This window comes from Chiroxiphia lanceolata, chromosome 5 (assembly GCF_009829145.1).
Source record: "Chiroxiphia lanceolata isolate bChiLan1 chromosome 5, bChiLan1.pri, whole genome shotgun sequence".
Taxonomy (NCBI): Eukaryota; Metazoa; Chordata; class Aves; order Passeriformes; family Pipridae; genus Chiroxiphia; species Chiroxiphia lanceolata.
In genome coordinates this window covers 57228031-57253725 of record NC_045641.1, presented here as the reverse complement: position 1 = coordinate 57253725, position 25695 = coordinate 57228031, and the positions used below count along the sequence as shown (strand labels likewise).

The window sequence follows — 25695 nt, the reverse complement described above, 5'->3', positions numbered from 1 at the left end:
CTGCACTTCTCCAAGGTCACACAGCAAATGTACAGGCACAGAAGGGAGCTTCAACTAAATCTATGGAGTCCTCAGCTAGTATTTTTTCCTTTCAAATGAAAGGAAAAACTGGATGCTGATACCCAAATATAGCTCCTGGAACCCTACAGCAACCCTTGGGATGCTCCAGCATTTCTCTGCCTCTGTCTCTTTCTCCTGCACACAGGGAAGAGCAGAGAGCCACTGCTCACCTGGTGGGTGCATGCTTCTGCTCCTCCTCTTCATCCGTGTCGCTGCTGATAGTGATGACACTCACTGCGGGGCTGGGGGTGTCGGGAATGATGATCGTCTGCCGCTGCCGCTCCCGCGTGGTGCTGGTGGCCACGTCGCCCCAGCCGCAGGTGACGGAGGTGCTGCAGGCAGGGCTGTTGTGCACCATGGCACAGCGGGGAGGCGTGTTCTCCTTCACTCGTTTCGACCGCTGGGGCGAGCTGATGGACTGAGAGGATGAAACTTCATAGGTGGATGTGTTTCTGGAAATGGGAAAAGGTGTTAGTTGGTTAAAACTCTGTTTGCTCAAGTTGCCCGTCACCAAGGGCTTGTGAGTCCCGGTCTCCGATTCAGTGGCACTGGTCTATGGAGTCTAGGAAAACTGCAAAATTGACGCAGTCACCTCTTCAAAAGAGAGAGTACCTTGCATGACTTATTCATATCATTGGCTGAAAAGCAGTTTCTTGTAGCAAAAAATTCAAATTTTTTTTCCTAGAAATTTCCAGATGAGAAATGCTGCCTCTCAGGAGTTTGCACTGGGAGAGTAGAGGCTAGTCACACAGCCCAGACATACAGAACAAAGGCAGGCACTCTATGCCTGTCACAGGAGAGAGAACCACCTAAATGATAATCTCTTTCGCCTGTATCCTGCACAGATGCATCATGACCAGATATTTTTTGGCCAGAAAATGCTAGAGATAAAATTAGAATTTGCTGTGGAAAACAACAATCATTTATCAGGAAAACTGGTTTTTAATTTAATTAAACAGAAATCAATTTCTGTTTAAGAATCTTTTCAATGAACATTTCCTGCCCAGTACTTTGACCTCTAGGACAGTGGTGTCCCATAGATGAAAGCAGGTAGAAGGGAGGACATATATTCAGGTTCATTTAATTTCCATGTGAAGCAGCATCCAGCATATGTAAATCAGAAAGAAAAGAAAAATATTCTTATTACACAGTAAAAAAGCATTCTCGAGTCCTGTTTTTTTCCCAGTCTTCCTATGTCAGCTTCCCTACCAGACCAAGCAGAAAAGGCTCACTTGGATCACGGGTCTGAACACAGAACCTATCCACCCAGCAGTGCAGCGTGGGTCTGCAGATGGGGTTATTTACCAAAGCACACTGACTAAAGCCCATTTCACTCAATTCCCACACTTTCTTTCTCCCTTGTATTTCTTCTCACTACTGCAGAACATCTGGAGATTCAAAAAGGAAAAAAACCCCAAAGTTCTGGTTTTGTTCCACTGTGGGGCCTGGGCTGCATGTTCAGCCTGGCCCGAAAGCTAACAAAAGGAATAGGTGGCATCCATCAAAAGGAAGTCACCCTGGCAGTATATCACACTATACCAACTTACACAGGGTCTTTTGCATAACAAATGGCTGCACAGTAGCATTCAAAGTGCTTTTTGAATACCAATGAGCAGCGTGGAGTACCCTCCTCTCCAAAGGAGCACGTTCCTCATTTGGCTACAAAAGAGTCACAATTAATGAAGCTGTAGAAACCCTTTGCTCTGAGGGTGCCCAATTCCTCCTGGACACTGCCATCCTGTCCCTGGAGAGTGAAGGGAGAAGGGGGGCCCTGCACAGGCACACTGGTTGTAGCAGGTGCTCTCTTTTGCTGGCTTGCTGGGGACGTAGCTGCCTCTCCTCTGTGTTACTGATTGACTAAGACAGCTGGAGCCCACCCAAAGTAAATTCAACATTAGAGGGCAGATACATGGGAAGGATTTAAATTTGACTCTTAACTAGAGTCAAACTGTTGCTCTGGTTGCAAACTCAGAGCTCCTCTGGCCCCAGTGCAGTCACCAAGGAAAACCACAAACTCCTCTGTATTTGCCTCTGCACAAGTGGTGACCCATTTTGGTTCTCTCCCCTGCACTGTTATGTTTTGTGTTTTTGTTGTTTTTTCTTTTTAAAGAAGCGTCATAGTTGCACAGCCCAGAGGACCTTCCCCAGAACAGGTACACATGTATTTTAAACATCCTTGTCCTCTAGACAAGCTTACAGTGCTGTGACAGGCGCTGCAACCATCCCACCATCTGAGTTGTGCAAGAAACCCCAGTCTCCTCCTTGCAGAGCCAAATGGTAGACTGAGAGTTGATAGATTCTAAAGACTGCCCTTGTGTGAGATATCCTTATAAAATGCTCCGTTTTGTGCTGCCATGATTATATCAAGGCCAGCACGGAGATCTGTTGCTGGTGTGTACTGCTGAAGATAGGGACTAACCACCTATGTTAGGAGCTAGAGAGCCTGAGGTGGCCTAAAGCCACCCCAGTCCTCCACTCCACATGGCATTAAAGCTCAGAAGACAGGTCATCACTCCATTGTTTTTGAAAGGGTAGATCTTGTATGCACACATCAGGCACATGTTCCTGAAGAGGTCCCCTGAGGTGCATCACCTCATGGAAGTGCAAACACTGGACCTCAGGAGTGCTTCTTCCAGATGATGAGGGAAGAAAAGGTGTGGCAGCTGGGCACTGCGGCACACTGACCTGAGAATTCAGTTACATTTTTAATAACAAGGCCTCAGGTAATCACAGCAGCATAACAAGTGTATGAACAGGGCCCAAGTCTCCCATCTTGCATCTCCCGTAGCCACTGACTCCTGTGCAAAATGATGCTCACTGGGTGTAAAACGCACCGGATCACCTCTTACCTGCCACTCTCCTGACCTGGGTGCCAAAGAGCCGAAGCAGCAAAGACTCCAGTCACAAAATGCGTAACCTAATCCCTTGCAGGCTGTGGAATAAACTTTATTCTGCCCTGCAGATGTCAGTGAACACCACAGTGGCCAGCACAGCTGCATCACAAGGCTGCACTCAGAAGCATGGGACCCCCATCCCACAACCACGGCCAGCGCCGGGGTGGGCGCACACTCACCGGGGCGCCGACTGGTGCTGTTTGCTCTTCCTGGCGGAGGTGGCGGCGGGCGGCTGGCGCATGACGTGGGCGACTCCCACGTTGACGGGCTGGGCGGCGGGCAGGGTCACGTGGCTGGCCAGCAGCGTGGGCTGCTGCATGATGGGGTTGTAGTGGCTGCCGTGAGCGTGCGTGTTTCTGCATGGTGGGGAGACAGGCACGCGTTTAACACGCAACCAGCTGTTCCTCGGCAGGCTCTTCCACAGGCTCCCACCACCCTTCACCAAGGTACCCTCCCTTCCAGGGCCCATTTGGCTCCTAGTCCACCCAGGATGGAGCGTTTTCCCCAGGGAGCAGACTGAAGAGAGCATTGTGGGCACAGCACTCCACCCCAAGGACATGGAACGGAGAAGATGCCCGTAGCTTTCAGACAAGGGGGCGACAGGCTGCAGCCCTTCTCCCTCACAGCCTTTGTGAGACCCCATCCCTCCTGCCCCCACTCTTCTCAGGCCTCTTCCAGCACTGGTGGGTACTTCAGGGAGCCTCCAAGCACCTCCAGTTTACCTCCAGTCTGCCAGTGGTTGGGTGCCTGCCATGGACTCTGGGATGACGGTCGCATGCTGGACAGATGTGTGGGTGGCCACCCCGGTCAGCTGCTGCCAGGCAGGAGGGAGCAGGATCTGCTGAGTGCCACTGGGCCACGCTTGCTGTCAGACAGAGGGAAAACAAAAGGCATCATGCACCAAGCATGACTGGTGGTCCACGCTCACCCGGGGCCCCCAATAATTATCATGGTCATACTACACAGCTCTTACCCCCTTTCAAATATCGTTAGGAAAGCACAGTAAAAGCAGTAAAAGTCATCAATATAGAGAATCGAAAGGAAGGGGGAAAAAGTCCCTGCCGTACAAAGCAGCAGCTGTGTTTTAGGCTAAACTAGGAATAGGAGGGATCAAAACTAGTTGGCATTTCAACCCAAACATCAAACACTTTAGCACCTTTTAATTTTGACTTTCCAGATCAGCTGGGCCCATTGTCAATTTCCCCCTCCTACAGCCAGTTTTCTTTCTCATCCCAACAGGACCTAAGTGACTTCAGGAACTTAAAAGGAACGAAAAAGGAAAATGAACTTTTCAAGGACCAGGAAAAAGAACTAGGCTTTAGTGAGGAGGGGAAAAAGGTGAATTTGGGGATACGGAAAAGGAACACCTATAAGCCACTGGGTGCTCCTCAGAAGGAACATCTTGCTACACAGCCAAGAAGCCCAGTTGCCTGCTTGCAGCTCACCAGGAGCCTCTCTGGGCAAAGCAGAGTGAAGCCATGCACATGCATGCCCGTTCTCTCCATGTGCTTTCCTGCTTTTTCTGAGTGAGTGCCCCCCTTACAGGGTGTAAATTCCTGCCCTGTGAGTTGAGCCATCGCTCTGGTATGCAATATCCCTCCAGCTGCGCTGCCACAGGCATGACTCAGGTTGTCCTGCTCCAGTGACTCCACACAGTCAGATGGTTGGTTTTTTGACTTGGGAAATTTTATTTGCTATGTGCTGCCCAAAGGCAGCTCTGGCAGCTTATCACTGTCTGGGCTGAGGAATGCAGGGGTATCAGCTATGGCCCACTTTAGTCCCAACCTGCACTACTATACTGGACCTGTGTTGTGTTATCTCACAGCTCCAAGGAGGCTAAATTTGAGGGGAGGCTTGTTCCAAGCATACATTTGTCCCCTTCTCCATCCTCACAAGAATCCAGTTAACTGTCCCCATGATCCCCTCCTATCCTCCAGTGGAAAAAAAACCCTAAAAACCACTCCCCCAAAAAAACACCTTTTCCCATTCTGTTCCAAAGTTTGACTGTCTTGTAACTTTCCATGTTGCTGAGTTAGATGAAAAGGCTGCTACAGTGAGGCCTCTCACAACATCTGCAAAGGATGGACAGTCACAAGGCTCCTGAGACCCTTTCATCTAAGGAGCCACAACCACAGGCTGCTGCCGCTTGGAGCAGGTAAGAGAAAGAGGCAAAGACACTAAAAGATCAGGGAGGAAAAAAGCCTTTTTATTCTTTTCTCTTTTTTCCCCAGCTTTGCTTTAAAAGAGAAGACTAAACTACTCTTGCAGTCAGTCCCAGGGGACTACCTGGATTTACTTGCAGAGAAAACTGCTTCCTCCCTTTTCAGGAAGAGAACGAAACAAAACTAAGCTCCTTGCCTGACTGCAGTGCATAAATTTAGATGCAGTGTCAGGGTCTAGGCACAAATTCCTCACTTATTAGGTAAGGACCACTGAATCATTTAATCTGCAGATAAAGACTTGTCTAGGCTGATCCACCAGCACAGCGTGCTGTGCTCACACACGGGAGGCTTGCACCGGCAGCCACAGCCTGTTCCCAGTGATTGCATCACTATGAAATCCTGCAGCCGTGGTGGAGCACTGCGCTGGCCCCCGCGCTCGGGAGCTGGGGGATCCCCTGATGCGACGGAGCTCGTGCTCCGGATATAGAGCAGGAGCGACTAATGGAATAACTGTGTTTGTTCTGAAAGCCGGTGGCAGGACCTCCGTGGGAAGTGGTGTTGGGAAGGAGTTAAAAGGAGGGCAAAATCAAGAATTCAGGGCATTATTCAAGGACAGGGGACAGTTCTAGGTCACATCATGGATGCCTGCCAGAAAACTGTACAGTTTTGTCTCTTTTGAGATCAAAAGCCACAAAGAGCTATTAGAAAAGACAGGATCAGTCTCCTTTCACCAGTCCCTGTGCATACAGTATGTGGACCACATTTGCTTGAGAGGGTGAAAATAGACCCAGACAAGTTACAAAAAAGTTACTTTAACCACTGACCCTGCATCTTGCAGGCTGCTTGCTCTGCCTTGCACCGCCTAGCTCCATCCCACAGACTGCAGACACACAGCTGCCAGAGATGATGCTCAAAATCTGTCAGTGCTTCAGCAAGGGGTCCCTCCGGCCCCTGGAATTCCTTCCTCCTTCCTTCCTCTGGTGCGGTTGGTCTTGTACAAAATGCACAGGGGGAACTGGACGCCAGCTGCGCTGGGATGCAGTAAGGCCTTACCAGCCACAGGCATCCTGATGAGGTCAAGCACAGTGACCTGTGCTGTGTGCTGGGAGCACAAGGAGCAGCACCGTGTCCCATCGGTGGGACAAATAAGGCAGGTGGAAAGACAGAAGTGGGCTCTGGAGGTGCTACACTCTCTGCTGGGGACAGGCCCTCTAATAGTTGGAGCAATCCCGTGGTCCAGTCTGAAGAGCATTAGATAAGCAGCTGTGCATGATGAGGGGAATAGCTCTCTGCTGGGAGAGAGACACGCAGCCGCTCAGAGATCAGATGTGACTACAATGCATCACAAAGAAGCTGTGTTTTTCCATTCAGGAAACTGGAATTGGGTACAGATTTGTTTATCAGACCAGCTGCTCAGCCCAAACTGAGTGAGGCCCACGGACACCAGATGCCACCGGCATCAATCAGAGTGTCCTGCCACCAGAGTAACAGCTAGCATTTCTCATCGTGCCAGGCAAACAGATACATCAACAGGCAGACCGCCTCTCTTTTATTAAATCAAAAATTAAAAATCTATGCAAGTGAGGAGAGTTTCTCAGAAACAGCTTGAATTCCCTTTTGGAAGTGGCAGTAAATAAAATGTCGGTAGAAAGTATGAAGGGGGCAGCCCAAGAAATTGGCATTCATGTGGCAGAGGCAGCACCGAAACTGGTAACCTGTGGGAGGAAGGGTGTTCAGGAGGATATTTACTACAAACATTCCTCGTTTGTATGAAGTCCAACAAGGCTATCTCGAGAAGAAAGGAGGAGCATGAGGTCCTGAGATCTTTCAGGTTCCTGCTGCCTTAGGGATGCTTCAGATCACTCCTTCAAGCCCCACAGAAAGCACACCACAGGAGGCCTGGCAGAATGATGGGGGCATGTAAAGCCCTGTGACCTCCTTCATCCACTGCCTTGGTTGACTCCTTGCACAAGCAATAGGTGCCAGGCTCTGAGCCTGCACAGACTGCTCTCACTTTGCCACAGCTTTTGTTTTGACTGCCTCATAGGCTCTCCTTTCCTACCAAACAAGAGTGGTGGCCCACATCTGTTGTTACAACAAGCTGCAACAGAGATAGGTTCCATGTTTCAGACAGTCCTCTAACAAAGGCTCTGCTATTGGGAAGGGGCAGGGCAGGTGGAAATCACAGACTGAAAGTTGCATTTTGATCCACCAGATAAGCACAACTGGCATGTGGCAAAGGAAGGCAAGAGCACCAACAGTCTTACCGCAGCAGTGCAGGGCACAGGCACAAACCCTTAAGTCTGTGGGTACCTGACTGCAAACCAACCAAGACTGAGTCAGAGGCATGCATTTTTAATTAACAGGTCACCTTTTCCAGGCTGCACGACTTAGTATTAAGTATACTAGGCGGGTTTTTTTCCTGCCTGTTATCAGCAAAGTTACCATGGCACCAGCTCAAAAGCAGTAGGGGCAGATTTGCTGAAGCCAGCACAAGGTGAAATAAACTGCTCCTCTGGTTTGAGAAGCTGGGGTTCCCCTTGAGGATGTGCATGCGATCAATGGTACCCATTTCTGATTGTTTTTCTTCTGGAAGGAACCATGCTTTTCCTTGTGAGAACAATTCGACAACTGTGCCAATAAGTGTTGCTGACAAGGAGAGCTCCTTGCCTGTGGGGCCTTTGCCTCTGCTCCTTCCATCTCACTCATACCTGAAGAGCAGAGGTGCAGCTCATAAAACAGAATGGTGGAGTCTTAAAGCATGGAAGACATTTATTGGTAACACACAATTCACCACTGTGACTCCTGATTACGAACTACCACTGAAACTGCAAGTTCAGGAGGATGCAGGAAGGTTATTATCGGTTCCTCCTCAGCAGAGGCCGGATACAGATTTCCCTGAGGCTTTCCCACTGATTCCAGTGGAAAACCAGAAGGAAAGAAGGTCTTTCTGGAGGCTTTTGCAACTCTGACATAGCCTTTGAGCTGGGGGAGATTTGGACATTTCAGAGAAAGCTGCAGACCCTTATATAGCTGCCCAAGTCTCCAAACTGCACCACAGAAGGCCCTTAGATAAAGCTACTCTCCTCAGCCTTCAAGAGCTAAACAACACAGTAAATACCTGCTGAGTTCAGTGTCTTCAGAATTCCTTACCTGTGCGAGGAGTCCTGGCTGGATCTGAAGAGGCTGGGCCCCAGGAGCCTGAGTGACAATGGGAACTGCGTTCTCCATCCGAACCGAATACCCAGCATGCTTTGAAGGGGAGGCTTGTAACCCTGTTCCACCAGCACAGAAGGTACAGCATTAGCCATCAGCAGCACTGCTAGAAACAGTGCTCTGGTTTTCAGAGGTGCCTAAAGGCACTCGCTGATGTCCATTTAAATTGCAATATACAGTCTCTCTGAAAAATTGGGCTATCAGACTGCCACATGTTCTACCCCAGCCCAGAGATGTCCAACAAATGTTCACAAACATGACACACGTATAAGGGTGCAGAAAAGACATTTTCAGAGGTATTAAGGGAATAACTGAGTTCATATTTTTAGTGTACCTCAAATGCAAAGCAAATATCACAATACAGTGTGTACAGGGAGAAAACAGCAGAGTGAATGGCTTCTCTTCACCATATTCTCCAGTTTGACAACAGAAAATGGTCTTTGCCAGCCCAAACCTATTGCTACGTGAGAATGCTATCTTTAGACCAAAGTGGGACAGTGGGATGGGAATCCAGAACTCTGTACTCCCTTTTCTCTTGAACAGCTTCTTGGGATTCATTTAAAAGGCTCTAGCACACCCCAAACTCCAATCACTGATTAAGCCACACATAAGCCTAACCGAGCAGCAGGAAGCTTCCCTCTCCATCACCTCAGCACAGCCTGTGCTGCCTCCTCTGCTTTAGAACTTTCTCAGGACAGCAAGCTGAAGATGTTAGCTTATGTACTCTAGCAATACATTTCTGAAGTCAAACCCCTGAGATGCATTTTAACTACGTAGAAGAGGTCTAGCTAAACTTCTCTAGTTCAAAAGAGCTTTGATAATCTTGCAGAACATTTAACAAGTGCCTAGAGACTGCTGCACAGGCAGGCTTGTAGAACTGAAGAGTAGAAGTTGCACCAGCTGAACCGAGGTCTATTTAGCCCACTTCCTACAGATACCCATCTAGTTTTCTAAATTGCTACAGCATGTAAAGTTAAGAGAAGGACAAGTGGTTAATTCTGATCATCACCCAAGCTGTCTAACAATGGTACCTACTACTATATACACAGGCAGAGCTATTTGCAGTGGGGTGGAGCTGAGGGAATTTTACTCATAAATGGTCATGAGCATGCTATGGGGGCAAACCCTCATCTCCACCCCCACCATGCTCCCTGCTGCATTACCCTCCTGAGTTCCCCTTTTAGCAATAGAATCACTGAGAAGTGATGAGCCCATTACACACATGCTGATTCATGTTACTGTGGGGGAAAGCTTTCAAGTTTACCAAAGTATGGCAGAAGAGCCTTCAAACTCTGTTCAGGGCAAGAGAGGACAAACATCATATATTCTCCCTCAGCCCCTTCTCAGCATCTGCCCTGTTGTTTTAGACCAGCTACCTCCAACTCATGCTGTCAGAGGTGCCTGCAAGATCCTCCGCCGCTACAAACATTTCCACCTGCAACAACCTCACTGCTCCGATTTACTAGGCCAGCCTTCTTCCTGCCACCTGACCTGCACTAAGGGAGCTCATTTCCAACACGAGCTGGACTAAACAGCAGTGGGGAGGGAGCAGCAACTGGCCAAGGTCTGGTGAGGCTGTTCCTTACCTTGGAAGCCTGGTGGGCAGACGATGAGAGCTTGCTGTAAGGGGTCGGGGCGGGCACAGATCTGCGCTGTTCCTGTCTGCAGGGGCATGCTCCGCTGGGCCACCGCAGCCATGGACGCCGCTGAGGGCTGGTAGAGTGCAGATTGGTAATTTAGTATGGAGACCTCGGGGTTGGCTAAGGAAATAGTGGCACTGGAGGAGGTGGGAGCCAGGTTGGTGGTCTAAAGGAATGACGGGAATTAAACAAAAAACAAACAAAAAAATGAGGGAGATGGGTACGTTGGAAGAAGCAAAATCCAAAAACAAAAGAAAAAAGTAAAATAGCGTAAGATAAAGTGAAAAAAAGAAACCAAACAAACCAAAACAAACAAAACAGCAAACCAAAACCAAACAAGGGGTAGAACAGGACACTGAGGAGCATAGAGATAAGGGCAGCGCTGGGGAAAGGAGCACAATCCGCCTGAGTAACCACAGCTGTACCACACCACAGGGCCTCTGGCCATGCAGTGCTGTTGTGAACTGCTGAGAGACACAGCACATTCTCTAAAGCAGAACTGTAGCCCCATTGCTCACCCAACTGCCTCTGATTTGCAGTATGATGAAGATGGGGTCAGAAAATGTTACTATCCACAAATCATGTTGTTCACTCCTCATGTACATAGGTCTAGGAGCTGCTCATATTTCTGAGGTAAAATAAACTCAGCACCTCCATGCCTTGTGAAGTCTCATCCTGAGAGGGGAGATTCATTCCAGCCCTTTCTCTTAGATACCCTGCATCTAAGATGGCACACGCCCCTTGAATTATGTTTGTTATTTGAAGTAATCAGAAGGCATAACAGGTGGTAATACTAATACTTGCAAAGTCCAAACTTGGCTTGTCTTTAAAATCTCTTAGAGCAGAAACTCCAGCAGGGGATGTTGCAAAGCCACAAAAATCATCCCAGTGTTCTGCAAAACATCTAGAAATCTGAAGACTTTTTTCATTTGGACCGAGTCTAACAGTTGCAGACAACTAAACAGCTCTGTCACTGCTCTAAAACTATGTCCTTAGCATTCATGCCTAGGAAGCCAGACTCTACCAGACCAGAGACCATCCTTCCCCTCTGCCCAAACATACCGGAAGCATTGCTGGACATAGGTCAGACACTACTTTCTCATGGCAAATGACAGGTCAGACAATGCTTTCTCATGGTGAATATATGAACCCAGGAGGAGGCTTTGATCAAGGCTGGAGGAGACAGCAGACTAAGCATTTTGCACTGCACTGGTTGCTACTGGACCCGTGCTGCACTGCCACAGCCACAGACATGAAGAATGTGACGACAAAACATTTCTTCCTCCTCCTCATCCCCTCTCCATGCAGAGGCAGTGAAGTGCAATCTGCTCTCCTGTGCAACATACTGAGCAGCAACCACAACAGCTCCCACACTCCTAATCTCAGAAGCTGTAACTGGAAGGAGGCAATCCCCAGACATTTTGCAGAGACAGGAAACAAAAGAAAGCTAAGATGAATGGTATGTTGAAGAGAATTGTGAAAGGCTTAGAGCTTGTTCAAACTAAAAAACCCTTCCTGGAAATATTTCTACCACTTTTTCTAGGAACACTGGAGATACCGGTTCTGCTCACAACACACACCCCTTGCGAGAATTCAGAAATCACCATGGATCTCCCCAGCCAACAACTGATCGTAATGTCAAGTGAGCTGTGAGGAAATGAAAGCAAGTCTGCATTTCCTACTAGCAACTGTGTCTCTGCAATGTCACTAGCAATGGTGTCTCTGCCCTGCAGCTGGGGCCTAGGGGAGCCTGTAGTGTGCATTTCTTTGGTCAGCAACTCAGAAAGAGACAAGAAGGGGAACTGGTGTTTGCAACTAATACCCTATCACACCAAGTCATGACCTATCTCTGTCTGAATCTGCTTGAATTGTTTCAAAAGACCTTCTGTGATCACATGTATCAGGACCTGAGTCACGAAGTCTGGTTTTCTGACTGACGCAGGAACACCCTGTAGGTCTATACAGACTCCTTTAGCTCCCTGGCTTTCCAAACACCACTTCCGCAATGCCACCTGCAATCTCTAGACTGAATCTTGAGCAGCCTGTTCCCAAGAGGCTTAAAAGACAGTAGCAATTTCTTGAGCTTCAGTCTCCTACAGTGCTCTCCCTGGAGAGTTTCCCTTCACTGCTGTAATACAGTACTGCAGTAAACAACTTCGTCTGCTAGTCACAAAAAATTTGTCAACACAGCACCCCCCCAACACTGGGACAAGTGAAACTAATACAAAGCACTATTATAAAGCCAGAGCCCACTGAAGCAGAGTGCAGTGTGTTCACAGTGGGGGTACATGCACACAGTCCCCACATCAACTGTGGCACCTAGAGTAAAACCAATGCGAGACAAGAATAAACATTATCATTAAACTCTTCTTTCATGTTGATCAGTTACAGTGCTGTGTCTGTTACAGAAGGGTTTAAATTCTTTTTACTTCAACGCAAATTTGAAGAAGTGCTGTAAGATCACAAATACTTCTGCCTGACCCAGGGAGTGAAGTCCTACTTGCTGCATTAAGGGACTAATGAGCTTTTCCCCATAGCAACTTCCAAGTAAGCAGGATTTATCACCCCAACAACAACATAAACAACATGGGCAACATTTCACCGTCACACAAAATGCCACAAGATTACTGCTTGCCTGAAGAAAAGAGAATGATGAAAGAAGCAGAGGAAGAAGAGTAAAAAGGTACCATCTCTTGGCAGGCATGTTAAATGGGATGCTACTTCGCTTTTCGTCTTCTAGACCCTGCTGACATAAAGGTTTCAAGCACTGTCTGCTTCTGATCAATGCCCTTACCTGGTTGTGGACTGTGTTCAGCTGGTTGTTAAAAGTCATGGTCAAGTTGGTCGATGTACTTGGGGCTACGTGGGTGATGAATGGCGTCTTGCTCTGGTTCACTGTGTCATACATATTCACCCGTCGCTTGCAAATCTCCATGTTCTGGAAGCAGGACTTGACACTGTGTAAGGAAAGGGGGGCAAAGAAGAGACAGAAAATCAACCAACCGACTAACACAGGTAACAGTTCATCACAGTGGCCCTGCATTAGGTCTCCACGGCAGGTCTAGCACTTTCTAGGCTCTTAAAGCCCTTTGCTGTTTTATGCAGGTCTCTCTTAACCAGCGAGAGTCAGTTTAACTCTGTACTGAAAAGGCCAAGACGAGAGCAGCTGCTTTGGGACTCCTGAGTGCTCCCATGGGTCTCAGCACTGCAATACAAATCACAAGCAGCAAGCAAATTGGTTGCTCTTTAGGTGACAAGGCAAGAAATACAAAGTGGCTATTTTTAAGGACTGAAAAAGACTGAGAGTAAGAAAGAAAGATAGATACTGGTTTTTTTCTGATGATTGAGCCTGAGAGGAAAAGACAACTCACGCTTTTGCCTCTGTGCAAGCCTAAAGGTAGTTTTACACATCCTTTGCAAGGAAGAATTCTACTATTCTTGATCACTGAGACCACTAAAAAATCTCCCTTGTTCCTTTCAAGAAGTAGTTCACTGAGAGCTGAGTCCAGCCTAGCCCTTAAAACATTGCCCCTGTCTGGCTAAATGCTTGTACGGATGCTTATCTTGAAGCACGAGACCTCCTCTTGCAGTCAATGGGACAATTCATATTGAAAAAGGTTACACCAAATCAGATTCATCAATGCCCCAAGGCAATCCGGTTCTGAGGTTATCTCACACTGAGAACTGGATCTCTGGGGGAAAGATTACAGTTTCTTCCTCTACGCTGACTTTCCCTTAAATGTTATTGATATAGCAATGGAAATTTTGAGAAGTATCATATTTTGTGCCTCCTGAAAAGGAGATGAAATACTCTCTACGTTTTTAGAACTCACCAGGCATCTACTACATGAAACTGTCAGTATTTCATTTTTATAATGAGGATACCGAAGCATACAGAGGTTAAGAAATAACAACACAGCAAATCTGTGCAAAACTATATTTTTAATAAAATCTCATTTTTTGAGGTCTAAAACCAATACGGTTTTCCCACAATTCTTCCATAATAATTGATTTTACAAATGCAATCTTAAGAGTCTGAAACTCAACCCCAAAAAGTATAAAGGCATTTATTTTATTTCCATTATCTCAACACAGAAAAATAGCAATTCCAAGCAGTGAAAATCAGCTGTAGCTGTAAAAAATCAGCTGTATGCTGATTGTTTTGTAATGATCTAAACTGTTAGAGGAGGTAAACTTATCCTCACCTAATTTTTAAGAAACTAAATGTCCCTTCAAAAGGACAACCTGATATGATCCCTCGAGCTGGTCAGGAAGAGGACCTCAATCTTTTCATCCCTATCTTTTCTCTTATTCAAATGGTCACCTCTCTTTTCCTATGAGTAATATCTTGATAACTGGATCTGGGCCATAAACACCTGCAGACAAGACAGGCTCAGGACACTGCACAGCTGCACATTATGAGCATTCACTTACAGAACTATACCTGTTAGTTGCAGAACATTCAGCAAAATCAAACACTTATCAAATAAATACAGAAGACTATTGAATTGCATTTTTTCCAGTCAAGTATGAACATAATTCCCCATTCAAAAAGCAGAAAGCATTGAAAAGAGTGTATATTCTCTACATGGTGAACTGTGTGTGTTACTAAACAGTTTTATATAACAGGGTGTAAGCTCTACTAATGCAATAATATGTTCTCTGTTCTTACTTTAAAAAAAGGGGGGATAAAAAAAGGCAGGGACAAAGTAAAACAGAAAAAGTCCGAGGAGTACTCAGCAATTTAAGATCCAGGCAGCTAATTATGTGAAATGGGGACCTAAAGTCACTTTGTTGTCTGTTTGCAAGTAAGCAGAACAGCCCACCTCGTGCTGCTCAAACTTGCAGCCTCTCTGAAGTGTGCCACAGCAGATTCCTTCCAGAAGTTACAGCTTCCACATATTCTCACTTTCTCTGCTGCCCAATTTACTTTCAAGACAGATTACCACTCCCTGCATCTCTCAAGGCTTTGAAGTTTCTATTCTCCAAACTACAGGCAATCACAGACAAAATTTCCATCAACTTGCCATGCTGGTTACAGCTTATTGCTCTCTTTTCCAATCACTGCTTCCTACGTGGAAGGGCTGCGCGGGGTTACGCACCCGGCTGGCACAGCGTTTAGTATTCAGAGACCTGATGCTGAATTCTTTACTTGGGTAAAATCCTCACTGCTATCGGCCCCAGTGATATTTTCAACCTTTCTGGGGCTTCGCCTCAGCAGCCACAAGCGAGCACTTCAAAAATGAAGATGTGGTTATGGTCTGTTGCGTTAGTGGAAAGATTTCTGACGGCAATGCATTAGGTCACAGATCTCTCCTATCTTACACAATCAGTTGTTGCACAGTAAGAAGGATTGTTGCAAATTAAGAGACTTTTGTCTATGACGCTCATGCTGTTAGAAAATACTGACATTTTTTATTTATGAATGGTTTTTATATGAAACTTACTTTCTCCCTGTTTAGCACAACAATCTCCCATCTTGTTTTCATTACATTTATCATTTACTATCTATTTATAGATAACAATGCTCCAAAATGGCTGTGCATGGTACGTCTGGGTCTACACAGATCGTGCACCCACTACCTTCTGGTAAGCAGCTGCTCTTATCTTGTGATAAATGTAACAAAAAGGCAGTTACAGCTCCTTCAAAGAGGGAAAGCTACCTTAAATGAACTTGAAATACCGCAGCCACACATACAAGCAGGAGAGCTGACACAGTTACCTGTTGCTCTGCAGCACTCACACACACATAATCTAGAGCTTTTTAATTTTGTACCTGAGCTCCTGACAGCCTTTAAACACTCATGCAAATGGCACCCAATGAAGTACAACACTGTGCTGGCAACTGTTCTCCTGTCAAGTGGAAGGGACAGCCTGCAAAAGCACCTTGAACTGCAGGTGCCGTAGAGCAGGATATTCAAAGCTAGGTGTCCTGAAGGCTTTGGAAAACTCCCACTATGTATCTACCTTTTTCACTTACACCTGAGAAGCCTGGCCCTATGTGAACTGCCCAGGGGACAAGGGCAGTGGGCTGGGTGCAGGTTTCCTGCACTTCAGGCTGCTCTGCTCTGAAATACAGCCTTAGGAGAAGGGGCAGTCAGGCTCGAAGGCATGACACTTCTTCATATCTCCAGCAAGCCACGGAGCCCATCTCCATTCCACACGTGTGTCAGATGAGGTCACAGTGTGGTATTTAAGGTGACACAGGCAGACAACAAGCAGCTGAAAATTGAACTCCTCGTCCTGTTGCCTACACTTGTAAAACAGAGCTGCTGCAGAACAGCTTTTCCCTTAAAAAGCAAAGAGCCCCAAAATGACCCCTGCAAGATGGGAAGGTTCTGGGAACAAGGGTCGGTTCCCCACTGCAGATAAGGTTGATTACTTCAGTAACAATCAGGACTATATTACTTTGAGTTAGACTGATAGTTTCAGCATTAATTGCATAATTTCTTCTGCATTTTAATGGAAAAATACGTAATTATTGAATATTTACATAATTAATGTAGCACACACTTCAGCGTTTTAAATGCCAAGCACCCACAACACAATTCTAACAACCTTGACTTGTCAATCCCCTTTTTTTAACCAGGAAAAGATTAAAACTTAGGGTTTAAACATCTTAAGAATGCCCTTCAGATATATTTGGTCCCCACCACAGCCAGCTCTTCCCTTCACCCTCCAGTTCAAAATCCAAGGGAAACAAAAGCCACGTACTGTGTGCTGTGAGGGAAATCGAGCAAGTGCGTCATGGTGACAAAAGGGTGGCTCAGAGTTTCAATGGGTGTTATCCTCTTATCTGCATCTATCGTCAACATCTTCTTTAACAGATCTATAAACTCCCGCCGGTCTGCCTTTTCCACCAACATATCACTTCCTTCCAAATCCGTTGTCATGTTCACCTAAAGGAGAAACGACAAGAGTGAGCGCCAAAGGAAAGAGCAGATGGTCAGGTCTCCAGCAAACTGTGTTTACTCCTCGCTGGAGCACATGCCCTGCAAGCCTCCCTGTCTAAAGGGGTAGTTACTGAAGTCACACAGCACACTCTGGCTGGTCATCTGGCTTGTGCATGTCAGCTCTCTAGACAGACTGTTAAGTGTTCAGCTCGCTTGGGTCAGTGGCTAATGAAACACTTAGTCACCCTCCACTGATGATGAACAGCTTCCATGTGGTAGCAGGCAAGTTCTCATAATCAGTGTATTTATCACACAAAGTACTGTGCTATCAGATGCTTATCTATGTGTCCCGTGAGCAAGAGATATATAAAATACATAAAAATTCTCAGTAGGTTTATGAGAAACATCCCATTCATGTATCAGGTGCCAGGAAAAAAAAACCCCACATGTTATTTCATGCATTTATAAAGTCTCCGCTGATTCCAGTCCTCCATTTCTGCATCTTTGCTTATCAATGCTACCATGTCTAGACTTTGCTAGTACAAACTCCAGTGTTGCACCCGTTTTGCACAATGATTTGTGTGTTAGCACAAACTCCTGTCGCAGGAGTGGTTATGCTGGGATTACCTCTCACAACTATATGGAATTGACAAGTGAATTAGTACTCCCCATTCCCCCAGACAGCTACATTTTACAGAAAGCACTCTTCTACAGCCATGGTGAGTATTTCCAGTGTCACCATTTATCAAACAGAAATATTAAAGCACAGAGAACTAAGGGACTTGCCAGTGGTCACACAGAGAAGTACTGCATAGTCAAGAGAAAACACAGGATTTCAACACTCAGAGATGTGACTTAGTCATTTTCCAAGGCTGCTTTACTATGGCTGTAGTCACCCCTACAAAGCTGGATATAACAGCTAATTTGGTAGGCATAATCCTGGTATTTTTCAGGAGCTGGCACAAGTACAGGATGTGCAGAGAACTCATGTAATTCCCTTTTTTTAGTGCTGCCAGAAGGCATGTAAACAGTCTTCCTGGTTACTCACCAATGCTCTTACCTGTGCCATATCATCCAAACAGTTGAAAATATACTTTCTTGCTTCCTTCGACTTAATCCCCGTCTCTGCCTCATGATCATCTGGCGTCTGCTCAAAAAAGGACAGAGGCATTGACCAACACTGCCCTGCAGTCAGCTGTGCTTATGTGCCCACATGTGCCTCATCCTGTCCTCATCAGAGACCACCGTGCCTCTCTTGCCTGACCAGACAACATTGATGTGATTTCCACTATGGTTATGTGACATCTTTTGTGTCACAAGGTGATTTATCTATTCCCTTTCACTTCTGAGGATCCTCCCAACTATGGTGGGTGTCTTACACCCATCCTAGCTCAGCATCCTATCCTTACAGCCAGAAGCCCACTGGCCTGTCTCCCTGTGGGACCGCATGCAGCCAAACACACCGGCACACGAGACTCAGGGCTCACCTACATTACTAGTGGTTTTCATTGTCAGAATTAAAATCCTTGCCTTTTTTTACCCCCCCAATGCATTAGATATTAGAGCGAAGTCTGCCAAGGGCATGTTTCATTTAAACTACACACCAATCCACAGACTACTTAGAGGAAGATTTCCAGGTCAATTCTAGACTTAAATTTCCCACAAAGCAATGCTGAGCAGGTGTGTTATAGACTGTAGACTTTGGGGATGGCAGTTTTACCTTGGGCCATACCCACCTCAATGTCTGCACTGCACTGCAAAAAGCAGAGATCTAGGCTCTGAGGTGATCTGAATGTCTCCTCAGAGAGAGGAGACATTCCAAGCAACTGCAAGGTAAAAGAAATAAGGAAATGTTTTCCTACCTTCAGTCTCCACAAAGGATATGGTGAGTCTGTATCCCTGTTGAAAAACCTCGTAGTCTTTGTCCCTGCACTTAACAAATACTCTGCTGGTAAGCCCTGCGTCTGTGAAATATAGCGAATCTGTAAGAGAAGGATGAGAGGTCACTGTTCGTCCTGTGAAGATCTCTGGAGGTCTTCCCTGAAGGAGTGCAGGAGGCATTTGAAACAACAGAACAAAAAAAAGAGAAAATGTAGCACGCAGTTAGACTTCACCCAAAAAACTTCAGTGCAAGGAATGAGAGGAAAGCGAACTTCTGTATGGAATTCCCTCCGTTTATCATGTACATCACTGGAAACTCACCCTTACAGCACAGTCCCACAAGGCAGACAGCTATTTCAATGGGGTGTCTCATCGCTTTTCACCTTTTTATGTCACTCCCTCCTCTCCCAGAAAGAATTTCAACAATTTGCTATTTTCTCTCTAACTTTTGTTGGTTTTCCTCCACCTGAGTGCACAGCCTGTCCTGGGAGCAGTTTGAAGTTCAAAATGGAAGACTATGAAGTGACTATCTTTGAAATTGGACAAAATATACTCTCAAGTGAAGTGACACCCACATGGTATGTAAAGTACTTCATCTCTAATGACAACTGCATGATGTCATTTATTATGTGGGTTACATCCACAAGTATGATCTCATTGGCACCCACACAGCTAAAAGATACTACACATGTTTCCAGGATCTCCAACTTTTATTTTTTTATAAAGGAGAAAGGGTCTGTGATTACACAATTAAAGAGACACATGCCTGGGGTGCCACATGAAACTTTAACTTTGTATCTTCTGACTCCTGAACGTTTTGTTCTGAAAAATTGCTGCGGACTCTGCAAAACTGCTCAAAACAGTCATCTACTCTAGAAAACTCCAGGGAAGAATGGAAAGTGATTTTTAGAGAAGAGACAGAGAAGGATAAAAAAATTAATGAAGGCATAAAAATCAGCTGCTGTTTCAAAGACTTCCAAGCACTCAGTGCTTGGAAGGATGCAGTTCACTGTACATGGCTTCCTCAGCTCTGCTGCTCCTTAGGTCCATCAGAAGAGCTCATGCACCAGAGAGGCACCAAGATCCTGCCCCAGTGCTGCAGCAAGGGGCCAGGATCAGCCCCTACCCCTTTCCCAGCTCCCCAGGAGCCCTCCTCATACTTTACTAGAGGAAGCCTTGTGCTGGGCAGTTAAGCTGGACAGTAAAGGTATGGTGATTTCTTTTTCAGCTGCGTGTTTTATGGTTTTTGGGGTGCAACAGGGAAAGGAAAGAAATCCACTCTTCATGCTTGGTATGTGATTTTCAAACGCTTGTGAGTTTTTCAGCTACGTCTGATTTCCTTTGGAGTCACTAACAGCCCTGCTCTTCACTCCAAGTTATTTCCCCTGCCAAATATTACCTTTAGAGCTCTGAGTAAAAAAATACTAGTTTCAAAAGAAGAGTCAAAACATTTAAATTTATGAAAAACTTATTATCCTGCTTTTTTTTTTGGTAAAATTTATTTCCTAAAAGAAAAAAGACCCTTTACAGGCTGCATTTGCAGACAGCTAAGATCAGCCTGAAGAAGACTGTGGGAATGGAAAGTGTTCCACAGCCCTGACTCCAGCAGCCGCTGTGTTATCAGTTTTAGGACTACAAAAAGAGCACAAAAGCCTATAGGGAGAAAAAGGACGACAGCTTATATTAACTGGAAACCTACATCAATGCGAACCTTCTCCTTCTTGTCATTGCTTTTAATATGCACTCTCATAAAAGGGTTATGAAATGCAGCTGAGTTTGTGCAGTTTCTTCTAACAAATAAACCTTTATTCAGCCCTTGCTGTTACAGCAGAGGAAGGGTGCCTGCTCTGCTCAGCGAGGAGAGACATGTACACAGCTCTCCAGTCAATGGCAGCGTTGGCTCTTGATTGAGATTTCACTTAGGCAGTCAGGTCTTAAAAGCCAGCATACCAAGCAGCACACCGGTTACCCAGAATAAACACCCCAGGTGGATAACGACAGGGTTGTCTTGGGAGGGTAAGAAACACAGACCTCTCATTAGCAAAAGTGAAAAAGCTGGCATCTGTTCACTCTGCCAAGAGAAGGGAAAAGCACCCGTGCACTTACCGGGACCCAGGGCAATATCCATACCCACCTGATCGTACTCCGAAGCTCCCGGGTACAACGGCCAGCCCAAGAACAGCTCTGCAATGACACATCCCAATGACCACATATCGATTGCTTCACAAAATGGTAAACCAAGGATGATTTCAGGGGCTCTGCAAAGGAAGAGGTTAGAAAACATCAGCAAGGGGAGCAGACCCACTCAGCTGGCATAGGGTGGCTGGTGCTGACTGGGACACCCATGGAGCTGTGGCCAACAAGTGTCACTGCTCTGGCAGAGCTGAGGGACCCACTGGCCACCAGCAAAGTGCCTGCTAACCAAACATTAGTCGGTGAATATTTATCCTTGCAGAGGAGTACTATGGCTGTATACAGCCAAAAGACAGCCCTATGTTTTACATAGGCATTTTGTAAAGGAGACTGTAGTGGGTTTATGTAACTACCGTTGTTTTCATTCAGCAAGTGGGAATTTGAAGCCACCCACTTAAGGCCCCAACTCGAGGCTCTCAGGCCCAGCTCACTGTCCTGTGGAGAGCTGAGCAGATTCCCCATGGTGAAGCATCCTCCGTTCACACAGATTGGTGGGTTCACAAACAACCAGACATTAAATAATCATTATAGGACTGGTATAAAAGGATTACTGACTTTTTAAACAAATGGTTGTAACAATAAATCAGAGAATAATGTAATTAGATCTATTAGACCTAAGCTTTTTCCTCAGGAGGAAGTAGCCATGAAGTCTTCCTTTCCCAGTCTGTCCCAGGCACCTGATTAGATTTGCTTTTCCTTTCAGCCCAAACAGTCAAAATGCAGTGGCACTCTGACTGTCAGCTTCAGGAGATGCCACCAAAGCACCTCTGCCCCTCCCCTTCCAAGGGGAATCTGTCCCACTGCTTGGGATAGTCTGAATCCTTCTTCACTGATGCTGAAAAGGTCTGTATGACGAGGTTAGACAAGCTCGCTCAACTCCAGTGGCCAAGGTGAGATGAGATGAATCCTGACCTTAGTGCCCCAAATGCCCTGTTTCAAAAACAACTTCTTTGTGGAAGAACAAAAAGGATTTTACAAATACTGAAAACCTTATACACCCACAAACGCCTTCCCTACTTTCCCACCTCTGCCTAAGTGTCCCACATGCAGTTAAGTGACATAGTTTCTACTCTACACTGGGATCACCAAAAGCTTCTCTCCTGCTCTTTTTGCAACATTTCTAGAGCCCCAGCTTCTGGAGTAAGGTGATGTACAGCAGAAAGAGTAACTTCCTTTCCCACACTCCTCTAACTATAAAGAAAAAAAAGAAGACAGAGAAAAGAAATGCACATTGCTTTAAAACTTTCATAATTTTAAATATAGCCTTGAGATTTCTTGGGCCCTGATGCATATCTTGGGAATGCCTGGGGTTGACTATTGAGCAAATCAAGTGCCACCATTCGAAGCTTGAAATAGGACCCATGGTTCCCAGTTTCCCATTTGTCATCAGGATAAGATCTGACAGTAGTGAGATCATACTAAGAATTACCAATTGCAGTGGAAAATATTATGTTTTAATCACACCACTACAATCATGTGAAGACAAGTCTTTAGCCAAGAAACCAAGCAAAATGGGTAATTTTGTCCAAAGAAAGAAGCGAAGGCCTTGTAGCAAGAAGCCATGCCCCATTTTCAGTCCACAAACTTCCACAACTTTGGGTTGACTTGTAACAATAAAAGCCCCAAAATATCTATTCTCAAACCAGCAATGCAGAATGTAAAAATTTCAGGAAATCCTGGGATTTTAAAGTTAGAATACTTTGTGTCATTACCACAAAAAACAAGCCAGAAACTTAAAAAGTGGCTACCTTTAGCCCTCCTAGCTACATCTGTGTTTGTTGTCATACTCTACTGTTCTTTAAGCCCACTGTGACAATTTTTTTTTCTAACACCAATTTCTCCTTATGAGGAAGGGGTTAATTTTCCTCCCTTTCTCCCTTTTCCATCATCCCTGTCATCCCTGCACACTACTCGACACCTAGACAAAATGCAGAGAAAAAAAGACAGCTATGGTGACCTGAATCTCATTACTATGTAAATCCTGCATTCAAAGCCATCTGCCTCTCCCTTTCTGCCTTCCACATTGTGAACGAAATGTCCCTGGTCACTAATGAGAGCTCAGCCACGCATCGGCCCCCCCCCCCCCTTCCAACTTCAAATCCCTCCCCCTAACTCAAGTGGAGGGAGTGCAGGGGTGGACTATCAGTGGGATATTCCCAATGTTATTTTGTGTAGAAAACTCCCTGTTTATAAAAATCGCTTGCACAGCGTTCGTATGCAGCACACACCTCCCTCCCTCTCTCCCCACACTTATGCTGCCAACACCTCCAGACCCCGGCAAGAAGGGATGACCTAGAATTTGAGGTTCCAATATTTCTAATTTATTTTTTTTTTCCTCCTGAGTCTTTGGCTGTCCGGTGGGTTTTCCTTAAAGCTGCACTTTCTGGAATGCAGTGATTAGGAGACAATTTCTTTTCTACACGCAAAAGAAGTTTTGCATCTCTGCTGCTGGGAAGAAAGCACAAGCCAGCGCCCATATTATTTAAACACATAAAATGCAGCTAAACGGAACACCATTCATTCCATTAAACCAGACCTATCCTTTTAGGGAGGGGAGATGGTGAGATAGTTTTATTTTATTTTACTTTATTGAAAGCTGGTATTCGCATTACACAATTGAGCCTAAATGTTAGTTGCAATCTTTGCCCGTTAAGTCCCAAACAGATGATCATTTTGGAACAGTGATGAGAACACCTGTGAGAAGGGGGGCAGATCTAAGTGATATGGTGCCCTGCGTACACCACTTGCTGCACCTTTCTCCCAGACTTCATGTCATAACTGCGATTTTTCCATGGAGAGGGAGTGGCCCTGAGACAAAAAGATCTTGTTAACTTAATTAAGCAGTCATTAGGACAGCCCAAGAACAACAGGTATTGGACACCACACAGGCTCTCAGATTTTTAGCCAGCAGACACCTCCTGTCAGCTGTGTGGAAGAGAGAGTTGGAGTCAACAGAGGCAGTAGTGGTCTGCCTGCCTGAGATGGCCAGTGCCAATTTTGTTTGAGGATGCTACAAGTTTTGCAATGAAAGAACTCGTCCACTGATAAAATACCTCTGAACCTCTCTTGGGTGGACATTGCTCTTCATGCTCAGTTAGGGATGCATACATCCTTCTGCATCCTTCTGTATCTAACATGTGAAACTCCTCTCTTCCTTAACATAAACATGTCGATTTTTTAAGACAAGGTGAGATCTTGATTTCAATCACATGTTGTGGCACAGAGTTCCAGAGACAACCTTCTGCTTTGAATAGCATCTTAACTCAGTTGTTTAAAGCCTGATTTTCCTTCATCATGTTTAAATTTGTTACCTCTCACCTCATGTTTACACAAATTGGTCTAGAGGTGAAGATGGAAGTGCTTGAATCACCTTTTCTTTAGCACAAGCTATTTTTGTGTCTCTGCCCTGTTCTCCCATGTCTGTAGCACCTTATGCCTTCTCAGTGTACCACCCCACAGATGTTTCAATCCACTTCCATTGCCTGACCCTACAACTCCTCTTTCTGACATGACTGCTTGGAGACAGGCTGAACTGACCTAGAAAGAGTTAAACATGAGGATATTCCCTAGACTTATTTTACACTATTTGCAGAATGCTTTTGCATTCCAGTCTTCCCTAAGCTTAATATTTTGTTTGCTTTTGGAGTGACATGAGGCATTTCAGCAGATGTTTTATCTGGGAGATCCTCTGAGACAGACAGTCCTCCCTCCAGAAGAGCTGCAGTTAATTTAGGACATAGAATTATGTAGAAATAGTTCATGTTTCCTCTTCCAATGTTTACTGCTTTTCAGTACTGCACTGATCTGGCATAATGTTTTCTGTAATCTAGATACAGCCCTTTAAATGCTCCTCACTCTTTTCTGCAGCCTAACCTAAGCAAGTGTGTGATATCTGCACGCTTGAACACTTCACTACTGGTCCACCACTTTTTACAGATAATTAATGCATTAAATAACTATGGTCCTAAAATGTCCATGCAGTCCACTCCAGAACTGATCCTTGTATTCCGAAAAGCACTCAGATCTAGCTCAGCAATAAGAATGGTGTAACTGTCTTTTCCAAAGGGACAGAAAGCAGTTTCCATGTCTTGGTCCCTTCTTGTGTGAGATTTTTCCATTTGGCAGCTGCTAACACTATGCAAAAGGGAAAATGCCCTATTAAAGTGTGCACATCAGATTATTGCAATCATAAATCGGAAGGACAATGCACATGACAGCAGGTCCTCCTGGAACAGCAGTGAGGTCTTCAGCAGATCTCTCCATGGCTGCATAGGGAAGTGGTTTTTGTACCAACAGTACATTTGTTTGTTTGTTTTTTTTTTTAGCACAGACTCACTAAACCTTTCAATTGTGGTGAGGATCTAGTCTGACACCACACAATGGCAGCCCATTGCCAGATACCTTGATACGTACAAGAACATCCCCATTTGCTGTTCTCTGCCAGTTTTTTGGCATCTGCAACACGCTTGGCACAGTAACTCCTGTCTCCCGTACAAGACACACGGAATGAAAACAGAAAACTTTGCCCTCCTGTACTTCCTCTTCCATGAGCTGCCCTCTATGTCTCCCAAAAAAAGGCACTCCCCTTCTGCATGTGCAGGCACAACCTGTTCTGTAGCTCACACAAATCTCACCGGCATAGACCAAAGATTTAGAAATCATTTGCCATCAACCTGGGAAAAACTGAAGGGCCCTGCCAAAGAGCCTCTGTCTCCAGAAGAAAAGCAACCAGCCCATCCCCACTTTACACATCTGT

The 25695-nt window shown here is 45.7% G+C and overlaps 1 protein-coding gene across 3 annotated transcripts in view; it reads right to left on the bottom strand.

Moving 5' to 3' along the window:
- The window catches only part of HIPK2 (homeodomain interacting protein kinase 2), a 140538-nt gene that overhangs the window by 24161 nt on the left and 90682 nt on the right, over positions 1 to 25695 (bottom strand). For 2 of the 3 annotated variants that reach the window (XM_032687686.1, XM_032687685.1), the window contains 10 exons: positions 20881 to 21004; positions 18728 to 18847; positions 17926 to 18012; positions 16687 to 16871; positions 12767 to 12929; positions 9919 to 10138; positions 8270 to 8391; positions 3677 to 3819; positions 3134 to 3310; positions 231 to 512 (listed from right to left, as the gene is read on the bottom strand). In XM_032687686.1, the coding sequence (XP_032543577.1) occupies positions 231 to 512; positions 3134 to 3310; positions 3677 to 3819; positions 8270 to 8391; positions 9919 to 10138; positions 12767 to 12929; positions 16687 to 16871; positions 17926 to 18012; positions 18728 to 18847; positions 20881 to 21004 (1623 nt within the window). The remainder of the gene's footprint in view (positions 1 to 230; positions 513 to 3133; positions 3311 to 3676; positions 3820 to 8269; positions 8392 to 9918; positions 10139 to 12766; positions 12930 to 16686; positions 16872 to 17925; positions 18013 to 18727; positions 18848 to 20880; positions 21005 to 25695) is intronic. The other variant, XM_032687687.1, reaches the window with a different exon arrangement.